Source organism: Typopeltis vanoorti, chromosome 6 (genome assembly GCF_054136105.1).
Source record: "Typopeltis vanoorti isolate ZY-2024b chromosome 6, IOZ_Tvanoo_1.0, whole genome shotgun sequence".
Classification (NCBI taxonomy): Eukaryota; Metazoa; Arthropoda; class Arachnida; order Uropygi; family Thelyphonidae; genus Typopeltis; species Typopeltis vanoorti.
In genome coordinates, this window is record NC_143554.1 from 128,153,541 (window position 1) to 128,174,006 (window position 20,466).

Sequence of the window (20,466 nt, forward strand, 5' to 3'; positions counted from 1 at the left end):
TACAATTAAGAGGTAAAAAGAGGCCTGCTACATATATTAAGAATAACGAGTATATGATATCATGATAGCGTACTTGCTAAGACACTCAGAATGCCCTTCAAATTTGTTGGAGAGAAAATCTGGTAAAGGGAGAACAAGAACCCAATATTAGTGAGATCAAAAATAAAAATCATGAGCTATGTGAAAAAATTCAAAAAGTCATAAGCATTAATTCTCTGAAATCAAAATTGAAAGGTGGCGCTTTGTAGCGCAATTGATGTTTTCCAGAATTTTCTAAGTGTCGCCGTTGTGAGCCGGTAATTCGTTTTCTGGAAATTGCTTTGCAAATTATCGATCTAATTGGATTTTCTTATATCATCTGTAAATTGATCATCTCTAGAAGAATACGTTTATTACTGTTCTTTCTATGTACTATTTTTGATTTGTTTATCCTTAGATCTTGCTTTTGGTGCATCTGCTTTTTGTGTCTAGTTAGGCGCATTTATCAAAATTGTACAAACTGGTGGTTATAGAGGAAATAACGAAGTCTTACATATATAAAAATAAGTGTATTCATATTAATTGTCTTCAAATTTTTTAAGCCAAATGAAGTCTAAAATGGCAGATGGGGACGTTACTGCGGAAAATCAATTGGATACTAGTGAAATCAAAGAACAAAAAGAAGCTAATGCCTACACACCAAGTCCAAATTCTGTGGATATTACACCGGAGAAAAACGGAGGTATTTTCAAGGAAATAATTAAGGAGGGTGCAGGTTATGTTACACCCGGCACTGGTAACAAAGTGGAAGTGCATTATGTTGGAAAGTTGCTAGACGGCACTGTTTTTGATTCTAGCCGAGAAAGAGGAGAAAAATTTTCATTTAATCTAGGGAAAGGTAAGATTATTCAGTGGAAAGCCTTAAGATTGATACTTGAAAAGATAGTTTTTATTTTAGTTTTCACTGATTTAACGGTTATAATAGATTACGTATCTGTAATGTTCAAACATGTTGCAAGTTTTTTCACTCGGTATGGTATCTTTTTTGGAGCCAGCACCCACCTTAAAGGTCGGAACTGGTCTGGGTAGTGGCCCTTCCCATAATGTTTAGCATTGTACACATCCGAAGGGGTGTTTGCTTTGCATTATGGGATGCTAAGGCAATTGATATTGCTTACACTTGGAGAAAGGATTAAACCAAGAATATAATCTCTTGGCGTCTTTAATTTATAGTATAACCAAGCGGAAAAACTTGCAACATCTCTCTCTCTGATCCAGAGTATTTTGATAATAAGGTGTGACTTCTTTTTGACTACTGGTATATCGATAATATATGACTTCTGCATTACTTCAGATATACTTGTTGTTTGGTTTGCTTACTTCCAGGGGAGTAGAGAGGCTTCACTTGATGGTGGGTTTTTGCTTGTCACTGGGTAGAACCACTGCTGAGTTTCCTGCTGTGGAGTGCTTCAGGTCAGGAGTAATGAGTTCAGTATGATCCTTTAGGATCATACTGAACTCATTACTGAACAATAAGATTTAGAGTGATTTTGTAGATCACTAAGAGTTTTTGGAGAGGTATCCTGCACTTAAACATACCTCCATAAAGGTCGAAACTGGTCTGGGTAGGCCTTTCCCATAATGCATATCATACACATCTGAAAAGATGTGCACGCTTTGCATTATGATTATGGGATACTAAGGCATTGGCGTCTATACAAGTAGCCCAGTTCAGAATGATACTTCATGCACAAACATTGTTTGCTTGTGCTTAGAGAAAGGATTAAATGAAGGACATAGTTTATTAGAATCTTTAATTTATAGTATAATCCAGTGAAAAAACTTTAAACATCTGTAATATGTTAATACCATGAGTAAGCTGCAGTTATTTTGTATTTTATTTTCTATATTCCAGAAACCAACTTTTTTTTTAGCTGCTTCAAGCCTCCAGTGAGCAGGGTACTGGGTGATAAAAATCATCTCACCTAAAGACAATTGCAAACATCCATACTCGTGGTAGGATTCAAACAAACTGCATCTTGTTGGAAAGTGGGTATGCATTCCACTTGGTTAGCAAAAGTGACTTACTGCTGCTTTTGATCTGTGCCAAATTACCTAACCCAGAATTGCTAATTTGGTCATTTATTTTTAAAGAAACATCTTTAAAAGATCGTTGTTGAATATCATTTTTCTTCATATCAAATCAAATGTGGTGAATTTAATCCCTATGTATATTCTCAAAGGCATTCAGCATCACATGATAGTAGTGAAGTTTACCACTGTTACATACAACATACAAAATAATAATAAAATAGAATAAAAGTTTACAGGAAGCACTAGAGGGCAACAACAATCATTAAGAGTCAAGTTTTTGATGTATTTGATTGGGTGTTATCAGTAATTTTCAGGTGTTACAGCAAAGTGTTCAGATTAATGTAGCACCTATAACCAACAAATTGAATAGTGAATCATATAAGAATAATATTAGATATTGCAAAGCAGAAGAGTGAAAGAACAGGGAATATCTGTCTTCACTATGATATTGTGGAGTTGAGGTGAGTGGTAATAGCAAATTACGTGATATTGAATGTGTAGGAAGATAGCTTGGGATATGGATTTTTGATTTTTAAGTTTGGAGTGAATGTGACAAAAGAGAGTTGTATGTAGGAGGTGGGCTGTGTCTAAACAGGGAAGGAAGCAAGAGTGTCCATTCATGGGAAATGAATTCGGTGATGCAAAGATGTATGGCATACTACAGAGGTTGTAGTGTGTGAATATCCAATAACATATGTAGGATTAAAGGGAATACTAAAAACTTTTTTTACAAGGGTAATTCCAGAAGTTCTGCACACTGTGTGTGTGGGGAGGGGGCAGTGTTATGATATAAAAACCTTCATGTCATTTGTGAGCTTAGACATATGTGTTTATTTTGTTTCTGATGTTCTTATTTAATTTAATGCTTCTGATTGAAGGAAGAAGTACTGTTACAGTTACTATTCAATCTTCATGTAATGTTGTCAGTGATTTGGATTTAAGGATTTGAATAAGCTGGAAAGGTGAACAAATAAGTATGTGTGCTGCAGTTTCATTTAGCTAGCTGTAAGGTTTTCAGCTTCTTTGATAGATGAAAGCTTACATATTGTATGGTTGGAACCATTACTTGAAGTGCAGAAGGCAAGCAATCTTAAGGTAATTGTATTACAGTTAGTTAATGAGATATCTGGGTTGTCATCACATTGCATATCTGATGAACACAACTGAGATGATTACTTCAATATTGCGAAGGATGTTGACCAGCAGAAATAGACATGATGATGATTCCATTTTATAAGACCCTGATCAGACCGCATGCAGGCTATGTGGCATAATTGGCACAAGGCATAATTGCTACTTTTAAAAAATATTAGGTTCCGCACACTTTTCAATTTATATTGGATAAACTAGAAAATGAATCATTAACAGTAACTGACGTTTGGAAAAAATTTTCTATTTTGGACTGCTTAAATCGTGTTTCTATCGCTGAAATAAGGCAACAAATTTTAAATGCTTGCTGGAAAACAGCTTGGCCTGGATGTATTGCAAACATCTACATTATCAGATGAAATCATTACATTGGCACATAAAATTGGTGGAGAAGGTTTTGATACATTTAGCCAGAACGATGTAGACGAATTGCTTGTGGATAATGCCTTAAGTGACGATGATATTGGATATCGATTAACTTTAGATATCGTTGAAGATCCAGAAAATGATAGTGAAGCAGAAGAAAAACCTGTCCCCCTCACTGCAAATATAATTCGAGAAGGTCTTGAACTGTGCAATAAATTAGAAAATCATTTTCTTGTTAATGACACAAATTCTGAATGAGCATTTAAATTCCAACGTGAGCTGAAGAACTGTATGTCTGGATATCCCGCGCTATATAAAAAAATTAGTGAAATCATCATTGCAAAGTTTAATCACTGCTTACATTGTCAGAAGAAAAAAATCAGCACAGAACGAGGGTGAAGCTAATTCTGTTTGTGAAGAACCATTGCCTTTACCATACAGATCTCATGTGCTGACTATCTCTTCTGGTGATGAAAGTGATTTTGCACCAGTTCGCAAACATTGCCGAATATTGTCTAATAGCGATGATAATTCTGATGACAAAATGTTAAAAAAAAATTTACTTTTCAATAAAATTAAATGAATAAAACTTTAAAACAAACCTAGGCATTCTTATATTCCTAACTTTTCATAAATTTTTTTATGCGATTTTAGGTTTATTTTAATTCATTGTTTCGGTTTTATGCAGTTTTAGAAAATTATGGAACATATCCCTGATTTTTCAACGTAAGTTAGGCCTTTTTTGTGCGATTTTTTATATGCGGTTTTTTGTGGAACGTATCTACTGCATAAAAAGAGACCCAGTGAGTAATGCCATTAGCCCTCTCCAGGGCTAATGGCATTACTCACTTGGTTTTATAAAATTCATTTCATGCCCTTAAGTTTTTTTTCTGTTGCCATCTTGCTGGTGATAAATGAATTTAACAAGATAACTTAGGTGGTTCAGTGGGGTCATCTGAGATATTGATATGATCAGCAAATCAGATTGCTTAGTTGCTTCTTGCCTAAGATACCCTTGTTGGTCCAGTCAAGTTTTCTGACTGCATGTTCATGTTTAGCTGTAAAAATATAGAATCTGTTGGATCATTTCTCTATTGGTTTGAAAATAATTCAGCTGGCTTGATTGGCTGAGTGGTTAATCTGTCTCCTTTCCACTCATCAGGCCATGACTTTCAAATGCACTTGGGTATCATGAATGTTTTTAACTAAGATGAATTTTGGGTTGTATGACACCATTGTCTCTTATTGGAACCTCAAGTGGCTTGAAAAAGTTCCTTGTTTTGTCTCTACAGTAGGATGCTTAGATTTTCTAACAGTTAGCCCATCCATAGCATTAATATCAGTCCGTTAACTTTGGGGCCCTGGACTTGGGTATCATGAATGTTTTTAACTAAGATGAATTTTGGGTTGTATGACACCATTGTCTCTTATTGGAACCTCAAGTGGCTTGAAAAAGTTCCTTGTTTTGTCTCTACAGTAGGATGCTTAGATTTTCTAACAGTTAGCCCATCCATAGCATTAATATCAGTCCGTTAACTTTGGGGCCCTGGACTTGGGTATCATGAATGTTTTTAACTAAGATGAATTTTGGGTTGTATGACACCATTGTCTCTTATTGGAACCTCAAGTGGCTTGAAAAAGTTCCTTGTTTTGTCTCTACAGTAGGATGCTTAGATTTTCTAACAGTTAGCCCATCCATAGCATTAATATCAGACCGTTAACTTTGGGGCCCTGGACTAACTCTTTGGGGGCCTATCCAGTTAACCAAAATTAACCCAAGTTTGGGTTAGTTGTGGTGACTCATTTGCCATTTTGTAAAAAAACTTTTTTTTTATCCTTTTTTAATAGAAAAAAATTATAGGCAACAGACATTGAAGAACTTTTTTATTTTATTTGATGCACTTGGATATACAAACTTATATACAGTTATAAAATAAAATAAAAAAGTTTTTCAATGTCTGTTGCCTATAATAATATGCTTTGTATACATAACAAACATCAAACATAAATAAAAAATAAAATATATTAGGTATTACTTTTAGTAACAAACAAAAAAACGAAACAACAAATTATCATGTCAAGAATAAAGACTAAGAAAAAAATAATAATAATACTTATTCTTAAAAATAAAATAAATAAAACATTCCAGGAGTTATATAATGTAAGTTTTTTTTAATACATTAAAGAGGCATTTAAAGAGTAACTCTTCTGCATTTTTGCGCTGCAAATTCTTTTATTTGATCATCACATTGTAATTCTTTGGTTAAATCACAGTTTATGGAAAGAATTGATAAATAATTTAATCTTTCATTCGTCATTGTTGTCCTATATTTGTTTTCTATATAGGACATCCTGGAGAAGGATCGCTCCGCCTCACAGCTGGTGATTGACAAGGCCAAAAAAATTTTTAAGATTGTATAGCAATTCGGAAGTTTCTTTTCATAAATTAGCTTGAATATATCACCGCATGAGTCTGGCTTAGTCTGTAAGTAGGATTTTAACTGAATGCATTCATTGACTAAATGTTCGTCTATATCATCCGAATGATAATCAATAACATTACGTGCACTTTCCAAGTCAATATTTTCGATATTAATGTCTTGCAAATCCATTAAAATTTTGAATCTTTGGCTAAATTTGCTGTATACATGGCCTCTTCTGTTTAAATCCATAATCAACTTATCTAATGCAATGTATAGCGTATCCCGTTTAAATTTTTCTGCTTCATTTAGCGAAACTTTCTCTGTCGATTTTTCCGAAAATTTTGAAGTAATATGTCTCTTTTAAATTACTGTATTCTTTTTCCACGCTAGTTCTTAATTTTTTGGCTGTCTCCTCATATTCGTTTAGTTTCTGATCTGATTGTTCTCGGACATTGTTGCTCGCGAACACTTCTAATGACGTAATCAATTTCTCACCTTCACATATGTCTAAGCCTGGGGTCTGAACTTTTTTGTTAACTAAATTGAATCTCTAAAATTTCTTCCCAAAAAACAGTTAAAATCGTAGTTTCAAGTTTCGCCAAATCATTATATAATTTCTGTACCTCTCTTCGAAAATCAAGTTTCTCATCTATATTGTCACTAAACGTTTTTAATGTGTTCATGATATCACCGTAACTATTTTTTAAAGCTCTAACAGCATCATAGTGACAAGACCATCTAGTCTGGCTTAAACCTTTTATCGAAAATTTTCGATAAAAGGTTTAAACGATTTTGTTTCACGATTTAGAAGCTCTTACCTATGGGTAGATGCAGAAAAGAAAACATATATTTGTTGCAAAAAATTCACAATTTGAGTTGCAACTTTAATCGCTTCTCCTCCAACTAGATTTAGGAAATGCGCAGCACACGGCACATAATCAGCGTATTTATTTTTTTTTTGAGATGTGCTTGCACACCATTGTATCGGCCAGACATATTTGCCACGTTGTCAAAAGACTGTCCTCTACAATTATCCAATGGCAGTCCATTTTTTTCTAGAAATTCTTGTAAGGAATTGAATAAAGATAGGCCAATGTGACTACAAATTTTGATGAAAGATACACATCTTTCATACACTTTTCCCCCAAAACAATATCATACTATAATAGCTAGTTGGTCACTGTGGGACAAATCTTGTGTCGAGTCCATCACAATTGAGTAGTACTTTGCATCGTCACTATTTATTTCAATTACTTGTTTTCCCGTAATCTCTATTATTTGTTCATAAACTGTTTTTGATAAGTATGAAGTGAAAAGCTTTGGTCGCAGTTCTCGATGATGGATATGTTTGCACATGAATGGATCGAACTCTGCTAGTAATTCCAGAACCCCCCATAAAATTACCATTGTGCAGAGAGCCAAATATTTCCTCATGACCTCTGAATGCTAAGCCTTTTACACTTAAATATTTCACAACTGCAATAACACGTTTTAGAACATTGTAGTAATATTCCGTATCTTTTCTTAGTTGCTCCTGCAACTGTGTGTCAATAACAGACTTATTTTCTTTACGTGTTAACCATACTAACAATGATTTCTTATGTTCGTTAGAATTTTCGTGACTTTCTAAACATGGCCCTATATGTTTCCAGTCAGAGAGTCTGGTTGTGTATTGAGAAGGGATTTCAAAAGTTTGCACACCAGACAAAAAAAGAACACTTCCCATACTGGTAGAATAGCACAACCAAGACCTTTCTCGTAATTGACCATTTTTAATTTTTTTCGCGAAGAACTTATTTGAAAATAATCTCTTTTGTTCTTTGTAATACCTTGTTGAAACTGGATATATATTTTTTGAATCTTTATTTTGGAGATAAAGATCCAAATAAGTCATTTCTTGTGAGAGATAATGATTAATAAAATTATCATTTAGCTGTGTAGGCCACACACCTACGTCAACATATTTAGCAAGCAACTCTGCATTTTTTAAAGCCTCTTCTTTATCTTTATCACTATCTTCTTGCAAAACAGCAACAGAGACTTCAGAGAGGGTCATCGTCTAGGTCTTGTATATTTTTATCTGATACTGAATATCCATCAACATCAACATTGTTTTTAGAGGTTCTTGCTTGTGATTTTATTCCTAGTAATTCTTCGTTATTGTTATATACATTTTGTTATTTTTTCTGTTTCTCTTCAGTTAAGTTATTCTCCCTTTCACTTATTACTGCACCTATGTCATTTAGATTTTAATTTTTATTTTCCAGTACAAAAAATTTGAAATTTTGGCACATTTACTTCTTTCTTTTTCTCTATTTAATTGTATTTTTCGTTTTTCAGCTCCACTTTTATATTTTCTACCAGTCATTTTTTAGGCATTTATTTAATCTGAAAAGAAAGAAAAAAAAACCTAAAAAAAATCCACCACCATATTAGGTTGTTTAACGTTCAATGTATATTTATTTAGTAAACTTTGCCAATACTTACCAGTGAAGAAACGAAACACATGAACAGACAGTACTTCACCGAACAAATGACTATTTAATATTCAACTATACTGTACTATACATAACCTCAAATGTCAAACAGTCAGAGCAGAAAGTATATATGTGAGAGTTACGCTAAGCTAACAAGCTTTAGATGAGCTAGACTTGCACTCCCATTCCGACGTTGCTATATTATTTGCATATTCTTGTTGAGAGGCTTATATGCTGGTTAAACATGATAACTAATATTTAAGGAATTGACAGCGTATACTAGAAATATAGATTAAATAAACTTTAATATATACTTTCCGATATTTCGGCAAACGTCACGTTGCCATCTTCTTGGGAACTTACTACAAAGACACGTGCACACAAGTACTAATAACAGCAAATGAGACTGAATCTAGAAAGCTAGCGTTTTCCTAACGTCCTGATGGTGCCCCCTGGCGGGCTATATTGGTAGTTCTTGGCCTTTGGGCTGAAGTTCTTCTGATAAAAGTTTCCCAAATTTGGGGCAGTCTCATGCATCCAAATTTGTTGAGGTTTGGCATGTTCCTAAGGGCCGAGGCTGATTCCATGAATAGTCTTTCATACTTGAACTTGCTGCGGTGTATTACTGTGGCTTTCTTCCATCTTATTCTGTGGCGAGTATCCAGAGCATGGTCTGCAAGCCCAGAGTGGCTGTACTTGTGAAATCGGATGTAATCCTTGTGTTCTGAGATTCTGATACCTGCAAGGAACCTGGTACACACCAGGTAGGTCTAGGGGAAGTGGTTGGTCTTTGGTGGAGCAGATAAGGGATGCCAGTTTAAACATGAGCTCATGTTCAACCAGCGTATAAGCCTCAACAAGAATAATGATCATCCACGGAGATCTCTTCGCGCGCAAGGCCCGCCATTACGGCAAACTGAAGCTGAAGTTATCCAGACAACTTAACCGTCTGGCATTCCTAAAACGCTGCCGGGATAATCAAGTCATCCCAAACTGTGTTAAATTTAAACACCGCTTCATCTCACAGAAAGCTGTCCATATTTACAACCGCGCTAGCCAGGCATTACTTCGGGAGCAAATTACCGCTACATGCGGTTCCCTAGCCGACATAAACAGAGCTATTCCAACGCTAGAAAATGAGCTTTCACTTACGCTGAATCACGAGCTTTGGTCAATCCTACATGACGTCTCGTGTACGGCAGCTAGAAAAGAATTTGAACGAGTACGGAGCCGACATATCAACAAGTTTGATAAATTAATAAAGAACTCGGCGTCCAAACCTAAACTACAAACCAACACTGTTGTTAACCTTTCTTCAGCTACCTTAAAGCCTGAAGCACTCCACGCTCTGTCACGTGGTCACAACTTCGGCATTGCTCCTAGGAAATTACCGGCCGAGGAATTAATGATCCAAATTGAACGCGGGATTTGCCAACTTCCAAACCACATCGCCAACGATATTAGATTGGATTTAGCCTGTGTTCTCAATAAAGCAAAACCTCCAAAATCCAACATATCCATTAATGAATACAAGGCACTACAAGAATTAAAGAGAAACAAAAAAAATAGTGATCACCAAAGCGGATAAGGGGAATGCCACTGTGGTACTCAATCTTAAAGACTACACAGGTAAGCTCAAGGCTTTATTATTAGATCGTTCCACTTACCTCCCCATTGATTGCAATCCCACCAACTCACAAATTAGAAAACTCCATAGGCTCCTTAAGAAGGTCACTTCTTGGCCTGTGGAGATTACCAACAGACTAAAACCCTATAACTCTAGACCCCCCCCCCCCGCATACATGGGCTCCCAAAAATACACAAAGAAAATGTGCATTACGTCCCATAGTGGATGGCATTGATTCCCCCACTTACAAACTAGCCAAGCATTTAGCCAAAGCGCTCTCACACTATACTGGCAATACACCATCACACATAAAAAACTCGACCCACTTCAAAGCCAGTATAGAAAACCTTACACTCCAACATAATGACATAATGGTCAGTTTTGATGTCTCCTCCCTATTCACGAATGTCCCCCTCAAAGAAACCTTAGAGCTAATCCAAGCTAAATTTCCTCCCGATATCTCAGCCCTATTTCAGTTTACAATGAACTCAGGCTATTTCGTTTGGCAGGAAAAATTCTACAAACAGATAGAGGGGACAGCCATGGGTTCACCACTTTCCTCACCCTTGGCCAACTTCTTCATGGAGACGTTTGAAGAGAAAGCCTTAACCTCAACCCCACAAAAACCTACCATATGGCTTCGCTACGTTGATGATGTTTTCGCTATTTGGCCACATGGCCCGGATTCACTCCTCTCCTTCCTAACACCCTAGAATCAAATTCACCCTGGAAAAAGAAGAAAACAATAACCTCCCCTTCCTAGACACACTAGTCACCCGCCAACCTGATGGAATTGGTTTTCTCAGTTTATAGAAAACCCACCCATACAGGCAGATACATTCACCAACAGTCCCATCACCCCCCCCCCTCACAACAATATGGAATTATTAAGACATTATTCAACAGGGCAAAAATAATCTGTTCAAATGATCAAGCCCTAACCACTGAACTAAATCACATCCGTGACACTTTCTCAGCCAACGGCTACCCCCTCCAAAAAATCCAAAAAATACTTAACCCAGTTATCCACAACCCCCCCCCCTTCACAAAAAAGATTACTCTAAATCCATCACCATTCCCTACATCCGAGGCACCTCGGAAAAAATCAATAAAATCTTAAAAAAACATGACTTGACCACTTGTTACAGACCACATAGAAAACTGGCATCCCTTATCCGCTCCACCAAAGACCAACCACTTCCCCTAGACCTACCTGGTGTATACCAGGTCCCTTGCAGCTGTAAACTGTCCTTCTTTGGCCAAACAGGCAGGACAGCAAATATCAGAATCTCAGAACACAAGGATTACATCCGATTTCACCAGTACAGCCACTCTGGGCTTGCAGACCACGCTCTGGATACTCGCCACAGAATAAGATGGAAGCAAGCCACAGTAATACACCGCAGCAAGTTCAAGTATGAAAGACTATTCATGGAATCAGCCTCGGCCCTTAGGAACATGCCAAACCTCAACAAATTTGGATGCATGAGACTGCCCCAAATTTGGGAAACTTTTATCAGAAGAACTTCAGCCCAAAGGCCAAGAACTACCAATATAGCCCGCCAGGGGGCACCATCAGGACTTTAGGAAAACGCTAGCTTCCTAGATTCAGTCTCATTTGCTGTTATTAGTACTTGTGTGCACGTGTCTTTGTAGTAAGTTCCCAAGAAGATGGCAACGTGACGTTCGCCGAAATATTGGAAAGTATATATTAAAGTTTATTTAATCTATATTTCTAGTATACGCTGTCAATTCCTTAAATATTAGTTATCATTATTTGCATAATTGACAAATGACAAAGTATATTTTGATTTTACTGACTACTGACAGAGGCGATAGAAGACAGAGCCATATTTACTATTTACTGTCATTTAAAACATTGATATTTGATATTTAATTCAAATCCAATAATGTTGCAAATTAACGATTTTAACGTTACCTAGGTACGAAAAAATTTTGTAAATTTATTTCTTAAATTTATAATTCAAATTGTTTTTAATTTTATTTTTTTGACCGCAAAGGGGGTCCTTTGATTGAACGGGGCCCTGGGCTGAAGCTCATAAAGCCCATGCCTAAGTCTGCCCCTGATTAATATTAAGGTTCTGTTGACTGTTGGTCAAGTGGTGTATCTCTTCTCTCACCAAAAGGCTGTGGGTTCAAATCCCAGTGTGGGCATGGATGTTTGTGATTGTCTGCAAAAATGCTAGTGGTTGTGGGCTGTAGATAATGTGTTTTGCTGTAGTTGGTGGATTGAGTGGTGGAAGCGGCGAGCTGGAGGCATCACATAATAATAATAATAATTATTATTATTATTATAGCCTTTTATTGCTGGGATTCATACAAACCTTCTGTCCCAGAACCATTGTGGAATGTACTATTTGGCATCCTTTCTACTTCTTAGGGACTTGACACACTGCAAGGTTTTCATTAAATAACACTAGGTCATTTTGTTTAAGGTTGTGCACATTCTGTAAACAAAAATACATGGTGACATATCTCTATTCGCACAACCTTATTAACATCTAGCCCAATCAACATCTACACACCTCTGATTCTTTCACTTCCAATTTTCTTAATACTTGCCTCCCTGCTACATATTGTACAGCTAAAGCTCCTGGACCAGACAGCATCTCAAACAGGGTGATCAAGCTGCTGCCTCGAAAAGCTATAGTGCATCTGACCAGTATAATAAATGCAATCTTAAGACTTCACTATTTTCCTTCCACCTGGAAAATGGCTGATGTGATTCCTATACATAAGCCAGGCAAAGACCCACACTTACCGCAGAATTATCGTCCAATCAGTCTCATCTCCAATCTGGGTAAGGTTGCAGAGAAGGTCATCCTCTCACGACTCCAAACCTCGGTAAATGATCTAAACATCCTCCCTAAAGAACAGTTTGGATTTCGACAACACCATAGTACTACCCAGCAAATCCACAGAATTGTGGAATATATCACCACCAGCTACAACTGGCGCCAGTGCACAGGAGCGGTATTCCTAGACCTATCTAAAGCATTTGACAAAATCTGGCATTTTGGACTCCTGCACAAACTTATCTCAGCCGGTATCTCACTAAAAATGGTTCATCTAATCCGTTCATATCTTCAGAATAGATCAATGCAAGTTAAAATTAACGGTTCTACATCGTCCCAGCGCTATATCTTTGCTGGAGTGCCGCAGGGATCTCTACTGGCTCCATTGCTGTTTTCTGTATACATGTCAGACATCCCACACAATCCGATGACTTCCATTTTAGCACTGTATGCGGACGATACGGCAATACTAACCAGATCTCTCAGACCCCACTTCGTTACCAGAAAGCTTCAAGAAAATCTTCTAAAGCTGGAGGGTTGGTTCTCCAAGTGGAGATTGGAAGTCAACCCCCTGAAAAGCTCAGCGGTTCTCTTCTCAAAAAGGCCAATGTCTCCTGCAGGAGATGTATTATACTAAAATTCCCTGGCAGAAAGAAACAAATTACCTGGGTGTGATTCTCGACAAAAAGCTAACTTTCAACCAACATATCAAGTCTGCATGTGCAAAAGCATCTAAAGCCATAGCTCAGATCTACCCGCTAATTAATACAAACAGCAAACTCAGCAACAGAATCAAATTGCAGCTATACCAGATGACGATTCGTCCTATAATCACCTATGCCTCTCCAGCCTGGAGCCACACCTCTAATACTAACATTATTAAGATACAGCGAGTGCAGAACAAGTGCTTGAGAATGATTTTGAACGCCCCGTGGTATGTCAGAAACAGCCAACTCCACAGAGACACAAATATTCACTATATTCTCTCTTATCTACAATCCTTAGCTTCCAAATTTTTTCTAAAGACATCCACACATCCCAACGATTTGGTTCAACAAGCTGCAGCATACGAACCAACGGACATATTTAAATATAGAAGACCAAAAACTATATTAGCCTCCTATAGCGATACATAATTTCCATGCCCATTCAGGGCGAGCAAACTGCTCGTAAATTTTACCCTCACTGTAACCACGACAGATAGCGGGGAATATGAAAAGCATTTTGCTTCACCCTTAAAGAATAAATGTCAATTGTCAATATTGTACAGCATCATTTACACCAGTATGATATACACTGATAAAGTGCTGATTCAATAATTCCAGTATTTCCTTTGCAAATATCACTCTGCTATCATGACTATCTGCTAGTGTCAACTTGTTATAATTATTCTTCCTCCTGCTTGTCATGTAGTAGAATTTCCTTGAATTAACCTTGGCCTAACCAGTCAATCTGCTTCCATACTGCATCTTTTCTTTTATTACCATGCTCGTCGAGCACTAGGGGACTGACAAAAAATTTCCTTGTCATAACCATTGCCATCGGTTGAATCTATCTCCTATTTCTTTTTTTAATTTTCAATAACTCAGTAAAAAAAATATAATTACATACCTAGATATTATTTGTATGAATATTCTTGTGTAAACTACAATACTTAATATTAAATGCAATTTATTTCTCCATAATTTTTAAACCATATGCTTAATACTATTAATGCTAAATACAGTTTATTTCTCTGTGATTAAAACCAATACTAATTAATAAAGATGATTTCAGTTATCCAGCCAACCATTGTTACATACAAAATTGTTGTCCAAATTGTTTAGCAGAATTTTCCACTTTAGCCCTCCAAGATTGGACAGTCTGTTGAGAATCCAGCACTCTTCGTTTAGTGAACCATTGATGTAATGCTTCATCGATGTTTGTAAGCTTGCACTTTCTACCCCCCCCCCCCCCGCATTTCAATTATGTTGTTTTCTAGTGCTGATATGTAAACATCTTTTTTATTTCACGATGTCAATACTGTTGAAGAGGATAAAGATAAAGTTTTCTTTGTCCTCTTCAACATTTTTCATGCCACGTTCTTACTTAATTTAAATATTTCTCAGTTCATGAATAATGAATTTCTTTGTGAATGAATTTTCACAAAGTTCATGAATTTTTTTCGTGAACCGAGAGAGACTTTCTTTTAGCAGACAAGTTTGGTGGTCCAACAGAAGGATTTATTTTTAACTGATTTTATAGTCATGGCAGTGTTTGGATAAAATGAAGGAAGAGGGCCAGAGGCTAGACACTAGAGAGGTAGGTGTGGAATGATAATGATTCCCAAGGGCAAAATTAGGTTATAAATTGGCTCATAATTTGATGTAGGTGGTTATAAAAGCTAAGTCACTCCTTTGTCTATTCTGAGCAATTAAGATGTTTGCATAGTTACCAAATTTATACGGTATATCCATGTAGTTATGCTCATTATAAAAGTGAGCAATTGTATGGGAATATGCATGAATTAATTATTGCTCATTACAGCTGTGATCTTATTTCCAAGCTTGTTACAATAAAGTTCAACTGCATTTGAATTTTGTTGCTTTAAAACAGTCTGTATTATTTGATATATTGTTCACAGCATTGTTCCAGTAAAATGTGTAAGAGTGGCATTACTTGAGTCAAATGTTTTGTTATAGGTAATATAATCGGTGTTCAAATATTTGTTATAGCTTTCATTTATTTGATTTATTGCATGCAAGTGATATATTGTAGTTTTCCTAAATCCTGGTGGTTCATATGGCTGGTTTCCTTCTAGTTGGTACCTAAGATTCAGTTTTGAATAATTCTAACTTAAATACATAACTAGTTTAATTTTTATTGTTATAAAAAATAAGTTAATATGGTCTTTTTTTTAAGTGAGTTGGCTGATCTTATAAAGAAATAACAGAATTTTTTGTAGCTTTTTCTCTCTGGCTGATTTGCATTTTTTGTGGGACAAAAAAAAAACTTTTTTTTGTTCCATAAAACATGCAAATCAGCCAGAGAATATACAGTCGTCTTCTTTTCAGCCATTTTCTGTCCGCTGCTGGATAAAGGCCTCCTCCAGTTCGTTCCACTTTTCTCTGTTCTTGGCAATGGTTGACCAATTTTTCCCAACAAAATTTGACAGTTCATCACTCCACCTTCTTTAGGACGTCCTCAGCCTCATTTCCCTTCTTTTGGAATCTAGTTCGTTAGTATGGTGGTCCATCGCTCATCATCTCTTCTGGATAGATGTCCGGCCCATTTCCATTTTAGTTGCTTATGGTGAAGAATGATGTCAGGTTTCTTATCCAGGTATTTTGCTTCTTATCTTTTAATGTGATGCCTAGCATCAATCTCTCCATTTTTCTGTGAGTTGTTGTTAGTTTATTTGCCAGTGGTTTTGTTAGCGACCATGTTTCACAACCATATGTGATGACTGGAAGTATACACTGGTTAAATGTCTTCCTTTTTAAACAGAGTGGGACATCATTGTTTTGAAAAATGCTTTTCAATTTTCTGAATGCACCCCAGGAAAGTTGAACTCTCCTATTTATTTCTTTTTGAAGCCCACAGTTTAGATCAATGAGATGACCTAAGTATATATATATGAAGAGACTTTTTCCAAGGAATTGTTTTCTATTATGTTTTTTGGTGTTACAAAATGATTAAACATGATTTTAGTTTTTTCTCTGTTTGTTTTTAGACCAACTTTTTTGCTTTCATGATATAGGTCTTCTATCATTATATTAAGGTCTTTTGGAATGTTTGCAAAAATTATAATATCATCTGCATATCTTAGGTGTGTTAAGTTTCTGTTATTAATTTTTATGCCAAGGTTTGTCCAGTTTATATTATTAAATATTTCTTGAAGGATTGCTGTAAAGATTTTGGGTGATAGAGCGTCTCCTTGTCAGACACCTTTTTCAATTGATATTTTATTGCTACTTGTGTGAAGTTGGATTGTTGCTGTTGCGGTGTGGTATATTTCCTAGAGGAGGTCCATATATTCTCCAGGAACTCCCTGATTCTGGAGTGCTTTGATTATTGCATTAGTTAACAGACAAAAAAATTATGTAGTAGATGGTGCAGCATTGACAGTGAACTGTGTGAAGAGCAGATTAAGTAGTGTTGTAGAGTAGCCGCTTTAGTGTGTCCTTTGACTCCATAGAGGTGTCATATAATATTCAATCAAAAAAAAAAAAAAATCAGCTAATGCCTTTTTATTCCTGTATATAGGGAGTAGGCGAGGCCGTTTTTAGCCCTATCTAACTTTTGGAGACTGAGTGGGCAGTTCAATCTCCCAATCAGAGATATCTGGCCCAAAGCTATCACTAATTTAGCGGCACGCAGTGAAGAGAGACGGCCCAACAAGTGCTGCCATCTCGTGGTCCCTAACACGCGTATTTAATGTCTGAAATAATGTGGATTCTACAGTCGATTTTCTTGAGTTTACAGGACGAAAAACCAGAGTTTCCGGGAGAGAAAAACCCGTTTGCCCTTGCCAGAGATTGACTAACTCAGGAACCAGTCGAAAAAAAAAAGGTTTAGAAAAATTTCTTCTAGTCACAGACTAGATTCAAAACCAAGAAGTCTTCCTTCGTGTGGTTAAGCGCTGTGGCGTGCAAATGCCATATCCACTGAGCTACACAGGCTCTTCATATAATATTTATTTATTTAGTCTAAAAGGATTTATCTTTGATTTTAGCCATAGTCTGGGATGGATTCATTTAATGATGTAGAGTTTCTTCAGAGTAGGTAACAGTTCCAAGTCTAAATTTTAACATTTCAGTTATCTTTTCAAAAACTTTTTTCTGTTTGTCATCTTGTGGATGGCATTCTCAATTTCAGTGCTGTGATCAGTAGGAAAGATTCTGGATTATCTGAAAACAGGCTTGTGGTGTGCAGGTTGGGTTTTTGGAACAGTTTCTTATAGAAATCACTTGCTATTTCTAAGACTTTGCCTCTAAGGTTCCCTTTTAATTCTTTAGTTTGTTTCTCCATCTCTTACTAATAAACTTGTCATCTGTTTTTATTTTTAAGATGGTGTTATTTTCCAAGACATCCACTTAATTCATTGTTTGCATTCCACTCGCCTTTTTTGTCTTTTTATTTTATTTTTTCTTATTTCAGCATGTTATGTGCCACTGACTTGTTTTGCCATTTGGTTGGCTGCACTCAGCCAACCAAATGAGTACATTAGCCATTTCTTCAGTGATGCTTTTGATATATGGTTAATACCTGTACATTTAGTGTTCATTTTCTTGTTTTCTATTTTATAGGATAGTGCATTTTACAAAGCCTACATTTGGTGGTCTTTGTAAAATGTTATTGATACTTTCTTTACAAGCATTTCTCAGTGATAATTCCATTTTATTGTCTCAAGATATGATACCATGCTTCTAGTCAGGGTGATGGTGAGAAGAAGCATGTAAATATCTGCCAGTGTTAACATTTTTTTACCTGTATTCTGAGAGAGTTTTGACTATCCCATTCATTTCTACTTTGACTAACTTTCAGTATCTCTGGAGGTGTGTGAACAAGTAACAATGACACTAATGTAGTGTGGTGAACTCAGTGTACTAGGAGATAGTACATATGCCACTTGCATTCTTCCTTACTTTTGGAACACTGGAAAGATTCATGGACTGGTTGTGATACCCAGGGTTGTCGCCAGATTAGATCGTGCCCTGAGGCAAACAATTAAATATGCCCCTGATGGATTATATGACAAGAATATAAGAAAATCTCCAATTGCTATTTTGTTTTTATTACAAGAGAAACATTAATGCAAAACGATTACATAATAATATTATTTAAATATTTGCTCTACAGGGATATCACACATTAAAACTGTTTATAAGCTCTTCAAAATTTAAATTATAAGCTATGTCCACCTCTATCGATATAGTTGCTAAACAAACCAATCTTTCTAGACCAAGTGCGGAAAAACTTCTTTTTGCACTTGCTACGCTAACAGGAGTTGTTAGCATAACGACATTGCCTACCGCAATATGGCTGAACGAGCGCCTTTATTAAGCCACACCGTGAGGCAGGCTGCCTCTATGCTACACCCACCCTGCCGACGGTACTGGTGATACCCTCTGTAGCTAGTAGGCTACTGTCTTTCTGAATTGGTTTCTTAAGCACTCGCTTAATGAATACTTTCTTCAAATCTACTCATAAATTTCAAATTTGAGGATTTTTCCAAGACCTTACACTCACTGTTTTGTAAAAGAATTTAATTAATCATGATTTAGCTAAAACCATTACATTTATAATATTAATTATTGTGGCAAAGTCTTTTTCAGTATCTAAATTTTATCATATATAATTTTCATTATTTTCTTTTTTAATAAATACTTAAGGCCGCCCATTCTTAAATATTTTTATAAATGAACGTGATTTACTGAAATGTGGTAGTAATGTTTAAATGAGCAATTTAAGAATAGCAGTTTACCTGAATTTTATTTCAAATAGGTGAAGTTATTAAAGGATGGGACCTTGGAGTAGCTACAATGAAAAAGGGTGAGGTGGCATTACTTGCTTGTCACCCAGATTATGCGTATGGGAAAAAGGGTAGTCCCCCCAAAATCCCACCTGATGCTACTCTTTTATTTGAAGTTGAATTGTTTGATTGGAGTATGGAAGATTTAAGCCCGAATTCTGATAAAAGCATTTTAAGAAATATCATAGCATCCGGAGAAGGTTATGGTACCCCTAATGATGGAGCATCTGTAAATGGTAAGTACATTATAAAAACTTTTTTTGGTACATTTTTTATGACATCAGTTTTTTTTTTTTGTTTTTTTTTTTGAAAAAAGTGCTAAAATTCTTCCAGATTCTTCTGTCCATTCAACTTTTGCTGACTTAGTGATCAGTTTTGATATTGAATCATTCTTCACCTTGTCATCCACTAAGGTTTTCATTTGGCAGAACAGAATTTACAGACAAGTTGAAGGAACTACCATGGAGAGTCTGCCCTCACCAGCTTTGATCTAGAAGAAATCCTTTTTTCATCCATACAACCTTAGCCTTCAATTTGGGTACATTACGTCAGTGATGCTGTTTATAAGCTCTTCAAAATTTAAATTATAAGCTATGTCCACCTCTGTCGATATAGTTGCTAAACAAACCAATCTTTCTATACCAATGGTCAGCTTGGGGGTGCTTAAAGGTCAAAGCTGTATAACTGAGAGGAGACTTTCACATTGCCTCTAAAGGAATGCGGAGAACCGACCAGGCCTTCTGACCTAATGTCCAATCCTCACCTTCTCGTGGTGCACCCTGTTGGATATCTACCTGGATACTGAACGAATGGGGATGGGCTGGCAATTTGGAATTTAGCCGACCAAATTGTATTCTTATTGGCTTAAACCAATATAGAAAATGATGGTACAACATGACAAAATTTCATGCCGGCTGGGGCATTGCCTGGTTAAACAAGGCCCCCGTTGTTTTTGCTAGGGAACCAGGGCGAACAGTGAAAAGTCAGCTACTGGAACAAATCTGAAACCACACCCAAACTC

The 20,466-nt window shown here is 36.3% G+C and overlaps 1 protein-coding gene across 1 annotated transcript in view; it reads left to right on the forward strand.

Annotated features, from left to right (window-relative positions):
- Nucleotides 1-270: 270 nt before the first annotated feature.
- Nucleotides 271-20,466, forward strand: part of Fkbp59 (FK506-binding protein 59kD) — a 63,303-nt gene continuing 43,107 nt past the window's right edge. Inside the window, exons 1-2 of the mRNA XM_090393691.1 lie at nucleotides 271-877; nucleotides 19,418-19,681. Coding sequence (XP_090249817.1) covers nucleotides 586-877; nucleotides 19,418-19,681 — 556 coding nt within the window. The 5' untranslated portion in view covers nucleotides 271-585. The remainder of the gene's footprint in view (nucleotides 878-19,417; nucleotides 19,682-20,466) is intronic.